At 39.5% G+C, this 12,152-nt stretch overlaps 1 protein-coding gene across 2 annotated transcripts in view; it reads left to right on the top strand.

Moving 5' to 3' along the window:
* SH2D4A (SH2 domain containing 4A) overlaps nt 1-11,572 on the top strand; it is a 102,405-nt gene extending 90,833 nt beyond the window's left edge. For both annotated transcript variants that reach the window (XM_063455818.1, XM_063455817.1), the window contains 2 exons: nt 154-374; nt 11,072-11,572. In XM_063455818.1, coding sequence (XP_063311888.1) covers nt 154-374; nt 11,072-11,164 — 314 coding nt within the window. In that variant the 3' untranslated portion in view covers nt 11,165-11,572. The remainder of the gene's footprint in view (nt 1-153; nt 375-11,071) is intronic.
* The last annotated feature ends 580 nt before the right edge of the window (nt 11,573-12,152 follow it).

The following is a 12,152-nucleotide window of genomic DNA, read 5'->3' as shown; positions in this document are numbered from 1 at the left end:
AATCAAAACATAACAGGTTTACCTACGCAGATTGTAATGCCCTAAGAGCTTGAGTATACTCACTGTTGCTTATGACAATTTAATCACAAAAATACTCCCATCGGCACCTTCACCTGTTGGATAACACAATCTTTTTCTCTTTAATATAACCAGGCATCATCTCCCGAACTGATTCAGAGGATCTTTTAAAGAGCCACGGGGCAGGGAGCTTCCTGCTACGCGTCAGTGAAAAAATCCAGGGTTATGTGCTTTCATACCGCTCCGCAGAAGGGTACAGCCACTTTCTCATAGATGCTTCTGGCACATCATACAGCTTCTTGGGAGTGGATCAACTGCAGCATGGAACTCTGGCTGACCTTGTCGAATATCACAAGGTAAAACATTCTAAATGTTTACAAAGCAGTGTGTACAACAAGGCTTGGCAAAGTGGTGGTGGTTTTCCAGTTGTTGACCTTAAAATCATGTCCTCCTTTACAGGGAGCCTGGTTACAGGAAGACTATTTCAAAATCATACCGGGAAGGCTTATTGTTAGCTTAAATACAAAAATCCAACATTTTTAGGTTTGGATCTCATATTAAGGAACAGACAGCTACACTGCATGGAGTTTTGTAAGACGTAAACTGAAGTAACAGTAGCGACAGGCATTTTAGTGTGTATCAGCGTGCTGGTAATGAATAAACTATGCAATTGTAAACGAGCCCAAATTTAGCAGTAGTGTGCCATTTATCAGCAACTGCATTGGCCACACAATGAATCAGCAGAATGAGTAATTCCAAACTTTCTATTTTTTTCCTAATTATGAAGTTGTTTTCAATAACTTATTCATTAACAGAAATGAACAATATTTATAATATAAATAATTAAATTTGAAATTCCATTCTACTAGACAAGCCAAAAAGTTACTCACCATTGTAGGCCTGGAGGGTCCATGTCACCATTGTAGGCCTGGAGGGTCCATGTCACCATTGTAGGCCTGGAGGGTCCATGTCACCATTGTAGGCCTGGAGGGTCCATGTCACCATTGTAGGCCTGGAGGGTCCATGTCACCATTGTAGGCCTGGAGGGTCCATGTCACCATTGTAGGCCTGGAGGGTCCATGTCACCATTGTAGGCCTGGAGGGTCCATGTCACCATTGTGGGTCTGGAAGGTCCATGTCACCATTGTAGGCCTGTCGCACTCGGTAGGGGTAAATCATTTTTACTTTCCAATGGCTACTGGGCCAGTGAAAATTTAGAGGTGTGTGTGTGTACATGTGTATATGTATATATATTCTAGTATAATTTAGCTGCTTTGGTGTTAGTCTAGGTGAGGGGCTTTGTTTATCCATCATTCCCTCATACGCTTAAAGTAGGCCTGCTGTTGTAGTAGCTGACATTACACTCTTGGTTCATTCGTAGCACAGTGATATGGCACCTAGACCGAATTGTTGAGATGAAGTGGTGTGGTTAACTATAGTGTCCCTTTAAAGAATTACTAATAGGTTGTTATTTTGGTAATAAGGTAATAACCACTGTTTGTATGTAGAGAGGGGGCATCAATTTGAATCATTTTGTGTGTAAAAAACAAAAGTAGGACAATACAGATCTTTGATAAATCATAAAGATTGAATCTAGATTAATAGGTTTTAATAAAGCAATGTTTTTAATAGACATGTGCAATTCGTTTCGGTCCGAATATGAATTCAGACGAATTTCGAGCAATTTGGACATTCGGGTACTTCCGAAGTTCCGAAGCACAGTATTGCCTAAGTACTAATATACTTACCCAGTGGAAGAATGAAGAATGTTACACTGTATACAATTTTAAATAAAAAGTAAACAAACGTAGCCAGGATTCAGCTGTAAGTATTTGCAACACTTAAAACAATCAAGTAACATACATTCATATAAAATGTAAGTTATTTAGCCAGTCATGTAAAGACAGGAATGAATAAGGAGATAACTCCCTAATTCCCACGGTATTAGGGAGCTATCTACTAAAAGGCTGAAAGACCTGAATTGGTCTTTCAGACAAATTTACTAATACTAAGTAAAGATTACTTAGTATTAGTAAATAATGCCCCTACTCGCTATACTGCGAGTAGGGGCATGTCTATTAAACAGTGAGCAACCTATGGCTGCTCACTGTAAAAAAAAAAAAAAAAAAGGCACCCCCTCCTTCCATGAGCGGAGGGTGGGGGCCCTAAAGTAAAATAATGGGGGGGGGCCTATTTTCCACCCCTGAGCGGTGGGTGGGGGCCCTAAATACTAATTAGGGGGGGACCTAATGTCCTCCCCCCTGAACCCCAGCCCTAAATAAAAAATGACCCCCCCCCTCCCCAGGTGACTAGGGGTCCCCAAACCCCTAGTCACCCCCCTCCCAAAAAAATGAACCCCCCCTCACCCTAAAAATAGTGAAGGGGGACCATTAGCCAAACCTGTTAAAAAAATAAAATAAAACTTTCCATTTGATGTTTTCTTTCTTCTAAAATCTTATTTTTTTCAGCCCCAAAAAGTCCAAATAAAAAGCCATAATAACCGACGCACTAAAAAAACAAAACAAAAAAAAAACTGATCGCAAAAAAAAAAATCCGTCTTCACCCATGGAGGGTGCCGCGCAGACTGAGCTCTGCAGGGCGGGGGAAGGCTTATAAAGCCTTGCCCTGCCCGGCAATTAGGCTTAGAGCACTCTGGTGGGTTTAAGCCATCAAATCAGAGTGCTCTGACAGGTAAATGAAGAGACTGACAGGTAAGTCTCTACATTTACCTGTCACAGCACTCTGATTGGTTGGCTTGAAATCCACCAATCAGAGTGCTCTGTGTCATTTTACACAGCGTGGGAAAGTTCTTTGTAATTTTCCCACGCTGTGTAATTTGACTCATAACACCCTGATTGGTGGATTAAGTAACCTAATTCTAACCTCATTCTAATTTAGGGCCCCCACCCACCGCTCAGGGGTGGGGGCCAGGGGGGAGGACATTAGGCCTCCCCCCTAATTAGTATTTAGGGCCCCCACCCACCGCTCAGGGGTGGGGGCCAGGGGGGAGGACATTAGGTCCTCCCTCCATATTCTAATTTAGAGGCCCCCACCCACCGCTCAGGGGTGGGGGCCGGGGGAAGGACAATATGTCCCCCCCCATTATTTTACTTTAGGGCCCCCACCCGCCGCTGAGGGGTGGGGGCCGTGGGGAGGACAATAGGCCCCCCATTATTTTACCGCTGCTAAGGGGTGGGGATCGGGGAGGGAGTTATCTACCAAGCGGCTGCAAGAGAAGTGCCGAATTGCCGAAGTTCCGAAATTACTGAATTTCCGAAGTCCCGAATTTCGGAATGCCGATCCGAAATTTTTTCCCATGCACATGCCTAGTTTTTAATATAATAGTATCAGTTTTTATGATAATGTAAATATTTTAGTAAAATGTGTATGTCCGTTTCAAATTTACTTGGAGAACATATTTTTATACTTTTTCTTTTAATTACCCAAACAATGATTCGTGACTGTGACAGGTCCACTTGTGTGCCAAAAAAGATGTGTTACCAAATTGAACTAGCCCATTTATAAAGTTGATTTTGGCACGTTTTCATGATATGGAGTAAGAGCCGATTTAATAGAATAAAATTGGCATATTAGGTTGAAATATAATCTATGTGCTTGCCGGATTTCTATTAATGTCAAAGGACATCTACAGCCAAACCACTGTTTAAGTATAGGAGCTTTGTTTACTGTTGTATGTGTTGCTCCTGGCCGCTGGGGAACTCTCCTCCTCCTGCCGACGTCAGCGCCGCATGCACGGGAAGAGCGGCACACTCATTCAAACCGCCCATAGGAAAGCATTTCTCAATGCTTTCCTATCGATGTCCAGCGTCTTCTCACTGTGATTTTCACAGCGAGGATCGTGGAAGCGCCTCTAGTGGCTGTCAGTGAGACAGCCACTAAAGGCTGGATTAACCCTCGGTGAAACATAGCAGTTTCTCTGAAACTGCTATGTTTACAGCTGCAGGATTAACACTAGAGGGACCTGGCACCCAGACCACTTCATTGCACTGAAGTGGTCTGGGTGCCTATAGTGGTCCTTTAACCCCTTAAGGACACATGACGTGTGTGACACGTCATGATTCCCTTTTATTCCAGAAGTTTGGTCCTTAAGGGGTTAAGTGCCTATTAAATTTTAGACAAATTTATAGATAAAACCTGGTGACGTCAAGTACCTGTTAATTTCAGCTCAAGCTTTCATGTCTATTTAGACTTGAGCATAATATGAAAAATCACAGTTCCCTTTATTAGAATTGTGCATGATTAAAAAATGTGGTTTGCCCAAAAAAATATTTTGGTTTAGACTGCTGAATTTGATCCATTTGTTGTTTTGATTTGTCTGAATTTTGCCCATGCAATCATTTCAAACAAAATTATTTGGACGAACCAAAACCTCTCAACGGTACAAGGGCTAATCATGCAGTGGTTGATTAATTAAAAAATCTTACGGTGGTCAATATTGTTCCCCTTATTAGTGTCAAGGAGGTGTAATATCTCCCTTATGTCCTAACCTGTCATGATATTGCTGCCCAGTTGGCAATATGGGCATGGTACCTGGAATACCCTAAAATACTGGGGCTAACCTTGCACAATATATTTGCTATTGTTCATGCACCTTACCCGTCACAGATGGGCTTTGGGTAAGAAATTTTAAATCAAAGGGAAAAGCATGTTATTGACCACCCACACACAGGTTTCAGGTATGGTTGTTAAATCACAGGGGTTGACATGCTACTGTTCAGCCACCCATGGGCCATGAGAAAAGTGGCGGTGGACTCACCATTGTTCACCTCCTGAAAAAAAATAGGACCATTTATTGTGTCCCTCCAGTTGGCTCTGCCAGGACTGAACTGGATTGCGATTTTATTTGTCATTTGCTAAATGTTTATTATAAAATTTTAATAAACGGAGAATCGTATGGAAAAAACAATTACAAGTTGCTTTTTTGTGTTTTATTCAAATGTGTAATTTCTAGAGAAGTGACTGTTGAATTAAATAGAGCAGAGGTGCCCAAAAGGTAGATCCCCAGGTGTTGCAGAACTACAACAATAATGCTTTGCATGCCTTTAACCCCTTAAGGACCGGACTTTTTTTGCGATGTTGTACATTTGCGACCAGGCATCTTTTTGACACTTTTGTGGTGTTTGTGTTTAGCTGTAATTTTCCGCTCTCTCATTTACTGTTCCCATACAAATTATATATTGTTTTTTTCAGGACAAAAGGGGCTTTCTTTACATACCATTATTTATATAATCTCATGTAATTTAATTTAAAAAAAATGAAAAAATATGATGAAAAATTTAAAAAAATACCCGTTTTTTGAATTTTATGTGAAAAATCTTTTCCTCATCTACAAAAGCAAATGAAAAAACTGCTAAATAGATTCAAAATGTTGTCCTGAGTTCAAAAATACCCAGTGTTTACATGCTTTTTGCTATTTTTTTTGCATGTTATAGGGCTATAAGTACAAGTAGGATATTGCGGTTTCAAAACATAAATTTTTAAAATGTATCAATAAATTGCGTCATAAATTGCTAAATAACACCCCACATGTACATATTTTTTTAAAAGTAGACAACCCAGGGTATTCAATATGGGGTATGTCCAGACTTTTTTAGTAGCCACTTAGTCGCAAACACTGGCCAAAGTTAGCGTTCATATTTGTTTGTGTGTGAAAAAAGTAAAAAACTAAATTGAACGCTAATTTTGGCCAGTGTTTGTGACTAAGTGGTTACTAAAAAGGACTGGACATAATCCAAGGTATTGCAAATGGGGTGTCTTCTTTTGCAAATGGTATGCCATCATGGGGGTAATTCTCATTCTTGGGCTACCATACGCTCTCAAAGGCAATGTAACCAACCTGGCCATTTTCAATGTAAAAATATTTGACCCATATATTTGACCCTGTAACTTTCAAAAACGCTATAAAACCTGTACATGGGGGTCCTGTTCTACTCAGGAGACTTTGCTGAACACAAATATTAGTGTTTCAAAACTGGAAAATGTATCACAACAATTATATCATCAGTAAAAGTGCTGTTTGTGTGTGAAAAATGCAAAAAAAGTCACTTTCACTGACAATATCATCGCTGTGATGTGTTTTACTGTTTTGAATCACTAATATTTGTGTTCAGCGAAGTCTCCCGAGTAAAACAGTACCCCCCATGTACAGGTTTTAGGGTGTCGTAGAACGTTACAGGGTAAAATACAGTGATAGCAAATTAAATTCTCTGGACTTTCGGCCTGGGTTGGCAGGCAGGTCCCTTAAATTGCAATCAATAAAATAACTTAATTATGTAAAAATATTACATAAATACGCACGTAGAATTTAAATATATATGCATATTTATATATTTGAAGTCTACGTGTATATTTATATAATTATTTATGTAATTTTGTATATGGACATATGAATAGCTCGCATTCTTTTTATTTATTTATATATACATAGATATATATACAATTTCATTCTAAGTGTATTTTGATATAAATATATATATTAATATCAAAATACAGTTAGAATAAAATTTGGTATAGATATATAATTTTTTTTAATTTGTATTATTATTTTTAATTTTTTTAATTTAAATTATTTATTATTCGTATTTTATAATAATATATATATACAATATATAGTTATTATATATATTATATATATATACGTGTGTAAATTAATTATAAGTGTATATAAGTGTTTCACTTTAAATTTTTCTTTGATTTTACAGTTGCAGGGAGACTGCCTGTCAGCACAGACAGTCCCCCTGCAGGCAGAGACTAGGACACCTATTGTGACCATGTGGTCGCCCTGTTGGGCGATCACATGGCCCCAAGGGTCCTAAACCGCCATGGGGAGACTGTCTGGGCTGCAGGCAGTCTCCCCACAACGGGAGCAACGCCGATCGCCGCCGGGGGAACGACGGCGATCGGGTAAGTACATTTTAAATTTAGGACGGTTCAGGACCGTCGTCGGTCGGCAAGGGAAAAATGCCGATGACGGTCCTGAACCGTCTAGCGTCCTCAAGGGGTTAAAATGCATTTAGAATGACAAAGCATCATGGAAGCTTACTGGGAGTACTTTTCAAGCTCAGTTCAGACATCTGTATTACTGGTTAACACAGTGGTTCCCAAACTTTTTAGGTTCGAAGGGCCCTTAATATTTCAGTATTTTTTCAAGGCGCCCCAAGTCAAAATTTCTAGGTTGTATATCTGTACAGCGCTGCCACATTTACTGGCGCTATAGTGTAATGTACAGTGTTGGTATTTGAAGGGATGCTACTGCTTGTATACATTTATTGTATTTTAATACAGGGGTGTGTTTGTATGTGATGTTTGCATTTGATTGCAGGGGTGTGTCTGAATGTTATGTTCACTTTTAAATGTGGATGTACATTTGTGTGAAGTATTTGTGTTTGAGCGAAGGGGTGTGTTTTGTATACATACAGTACATTTATTTTTTTAATGCAGTGGTGTGTTTGCATGTTGTTCTGGTGTTTGACTGATTGGATGTATGCACATGCACATACACTACCACATACATACATACTTGCAGATTAACACACAGATGCATATAAATACACTGACACATACACACAAATTCATATAGACACTGACACATACACACACATAGATACACACCGACAAATACACACATGCACTGTGACACACACAAACATGGATACATGCCTATATATATATATATATATATATATATATATATATATATATATATATATATATATATATATATATATACATACACACACACACATCCACAGCCACCCTCCTGTTAGCTTACCTTGTGTGCCAGGAGGGTGGCTTGGAATCCTGATGCTGTGCGAGTGAGGGGTCTGAAACTCTTCATGCTCCTTTTCCCTCACGCTGCGGCTGCCTCCTCTCCCTCCCGCGCCAACATTACAGGGGCCCGGTCGTGGTCTTAAAGGACCGCAGCACTCAACCAGGTCTCTGTTGAGCAGTAATGTTTCCCCAGTGCTGTAATCATAGCAGCAGGGAAATATTCCGCTGGGTGCCGCCGACCACAGTTTGGGAACTGCTGGGTTTTAAAGTTTTTTTTGTTAGCAACAGTTAGAGGTGTTAGTTGTCGAATTTTTTATGTAACTTCTACACTCGGAATGCAGTGATTGATATGATAATGACTAAATAAATTGCACATGACAAAAATTTCATTAATACTAGGATCTGACTAATTTCAATTTCCACAGTTAAAATAAATTGATAAACCGTGCCAGACGTGAGCCAAAAAGTATACCGATTGATTACAAATTATAAATCTATATACCGGTATTTTTTCTGTCGAACATGATCTCATTGCAAGGTAAATACACAGGATGTCATAAATTGCTTTGTGTGAGTAGAGGCCAACTGTTCATGTTTCTCCCTATTCATGAGATAATAAGCAAACGCCCCGTTACACAAGACACAGTTTAACCTTAATGCCATAATGTGTTTATTACTCGAAATTCTAATGTTTGACCTTGTGGAAATGTTTACAGTTCTAGTTATTTATTACACAGAACATGCAGTCAGTATTTTTGCTGGAAATCCCTTAAAGGAACGCTCAGGGCACCTTAACCACTTTATCAAAATGGTGCTGTTATGGTGCCAGGAGATCATTGGCACTGGCTTACCTTCTTTATATTAACCCCCGAGTATCCCCTCCTGTGCCGTTTCACTCTGCCTGTCCAACATTCATTTTCTGAAAACCTTAAAGCGCTAAGCCAATCAGTAGTTCCCCATTCATAAAACAAATGGCTTAAGAAACAAATATTTCTGCAAATCTTCAAAACGGAAGCCTCGGGCTGCTGTGGGTAGAAGTGCTGCTGATTCGCTTAGAGCTTGGATTGACAAGGGGATTGGTGACGTTCTAAACCAATCAGCTGCACCGATATACTTTAATCCCTAAAGATAAGCCAGCGCCAGGGCTCCCCTGGATCTTTATCCCCAACCAAACTTTATGTACTTGGAATTCTGTTATCTATGACTTCATTTCTCCCTCTTTGCCACTTGCATTAGTTATTAGATGAAACATTGACAATTATCACCATCATTATTTACAATATTAAGCACACATTTTGGCCTCCGTTCCCTTGCTGTGCCAAATGCCAGCTGTTCAGATGGTGCTGGAGCGGCATGAACCCCTATATTGTAAATAAAAAAATAAAAAAAAAGTGCCAACATGATACAAGCAGAGTGCGGGATTATCCAATAAACTCTGGTTTACACAGTTGGGTGTGTTATACGAGATCAAACGTGACCTCTACCTGCACTTTACTTTAGGTATTTATTACCTTTAAATGAGAAGGTGATTCATAAAAAATTCTAAATGCCAAAATACTAGTATTGCAGAATATTTAACCATTTAAAGTGTTAGTGAAAAGTGTTGCATAAACTTCAGTGAAAGAGGTCGGAAAAAAAAATGGAAAATGTTTTTGGTATTGAAGAAAATGGTGATTTTAATGTTGTTAAATAATTGACCAGCTGTGTTTTGATTAACCTATTAAAGCCTTCATACTATACCCGACAAACTGCGCAATGTTGATTGTTTTATGGTCGGATGTGTGATATAATTGCATATCATCAAGGGGTCAAATTCGTTAATCGCATTATAAATGGAAAATATGTAATGTATTCCACAATAAATCCTTGGAATGTTCATTGAAGACCGTTAAATAAAGTAGCGCAAAGGTGATTATAGGAAGCGCACTCAGTCCCAGTAGGAGCAGGACCAGCAATCCCAACACGTTAAGGAAACCAAGAAATTCCCCAGGCACTCAAAGTGTTAAAGTCGCAGGCAGTTTTAATGAACAAAAAAAGCAGCAATGTTTCGCCCTACTAAGAGGTCTTTTTCAAGGTCGAAACGTTGCTGCCTTTTTGTTTCATTAAAACTGCCTGTGACTTTAACACTTTGAGTGCCTGGGGAATTTCTTTGTAGAGTTAAATAAAGTAGAGCAGATTGAGCAAACAGGTGAATAAAGGGACATTACAGGCACTAATTACTTAATCTCATTGCCTGGAGTCCCTCTGTTCGGTATTAAACCATTTTCAAGTGGTAAAACATTTAATATGGATCTCATCACACAAAGCTCAGGGCTAATTGGGCTAATGCTTCCACATTAGCCTTGGCAGAGATGGGTACCAATGATAGGCTGAGAGCGTCAGCTGAAAACATAGCTCCCAATCACTGGTACCAATTGGCACTGCATTCACCCTTTGCATCCACTCCACGCACACCACTGCATCCAGTGCACACATACCCACTGCATTATCACCACCATTATTTACAAAATTGAGCACACATTTTGTCCCCAGTTCCCTTGCAATGCCTATACATACACTCTGCATCCAAAACACACACACACACACACACACCCCCCTCCCCCCCTTCACTCTATATACACACACACACACACACACACACACACACACACACACACTGGATCCTTGTAGGCTGACTCAGGGTGGGCCCTGTGTGTGTACTCGTGGAAAGGCCTCTGAGGCCCAGACCTTGAGCTGTGTAAGGGGCCCCCAAATTTCTAATGGTAGCCATGTTTATATCAGCTATACTTTTACACATCTATAAATATAGATTTTTAGATTTAATTTTTTATTTTGTAACTGCTCCTCAACTTTTCCCCTCTATCGGTTGCTTTCATTTGAACTGTGAACCAAATAGTGAGAAAAAGTTCCTATCCGCGTACTGCGAAATATATACACAATACTTGTACTATGTATATATTTGACAGTATATGGATTGGACCATTTTTGCAGGAGGCAGCAAATTTGCAAAAAAACTCTGCATTTCTAGTAAAAACATTAAACGGCCCATTATGCCAAAACTATTTCAGTCATCCCTGCCCAAAAAATAAACATGCTTGAGAAGGACTTCCTATATTTAGCCCTGTCAGGTAAACACTGCATTTCATGACTAAGATCACTGTATTCTAACCTAGAATTCTAAAATCAGAAACAATGTAAAATGATTCCAAGGGAGGGGTTTATTACTGTATAAATAATTCTGTTTTATGCATTTTTTTGGCAGAACGAACCCATAACTTCACTGGGAAAAGAGATGCTTCTATATCCAGTTGACCAGCGCAGTAATCCCCCTGACTATAGCGATCTTCTAGAATAGAAAACGTTCTCACCCACTGCCCTCATTTGCTGAAGAGAACAAAATCAATTGACGCCATGCCTGTTTGAGACGTCGAGACACAATTTAGATACGGAGTTATAAAGTAACTGTGCTGTCTGGGGTGAACAAGTCACCCAAATGCAGAAACACCGCCATTTGGACAATGAATATATGACTATATGACACCGAGAGCATCCAAAGTCACCGGCTGTCTCTAGAAAGACTCAGTCCACCGAAAAAACATTATTTTCTAAGGTAATGAAAAGTGATCCTTTCTTTGCCAAAAACGTCATCACAACCGGTAAAAGGGTTAAATCTTTTTTAATATGGGTAAGTGCAGTAAATGTTGTGTTAATAAGAATTTATAAAAGTACTTTCGTTTAAAATAATGTATGTAATAAAAATGCAATGCCATCTTGTCTCTATGTATTTATTGCTTGACTGCATGACCAAGGTCATTCTGATGACTGGAGTGTACCCATACACCAGAGTGTGAATGTGGACCAAGTACGTACTTTAATATCAAGCAGATTAATTGCAGCTTAATTTAATTGTATAGTATGTCCCTGCAGGTGTTTACATTGCTTCCTAGGGACACCTCCAGTGGCAGTCACACGTCCACTAGAGGTGCTTCCTGGGTCAGTGCTGCACAATGTGCAGCACTGACATTCAGTGCCTCCACCCTGTGCATGCAGGCACTGAACCTTCCCCATAGAAATGCATTGATTCAATTTAAAGGTAAGATTTTACACTATTTAAGGGGTGTTGGCCACCTAAATAGTGATTATAATATTATAGGGTCAGGAATACACATTTGTATTCCTGACCCTATACTGTTCCTTTATGAAACAGAGTGGCTGCACTGATCTTATGAATCTGACCTAGCTCTCAGCATGTGGGTATGATATGCTAACACATTCGCAGATATTCACCCACCATCTTCAGGTTGGATATTTTTACATATAATTACCCGTGTACACACTTTTGT

Source organism: Pelobates fuscus, chromosome 5 (assembly GCF_036172605.1).
Source record: "Pelobates fuscus isolate aPelFus1 chromosome 5, aPelFus1.pri, whole genome shotgun sequence".
NCBI classification, from domain to species: domain Eukaryota; kingdom Metazoa; phylum Chordata; class Amphibia; order Anura; family Pelobatidae; genus Pelobates; species Pelobates fuscus.
Note: the sequence above shows the minus strand (reverse complement) of the source record. Positions and strands in the feature narration are given on the sequence as shown.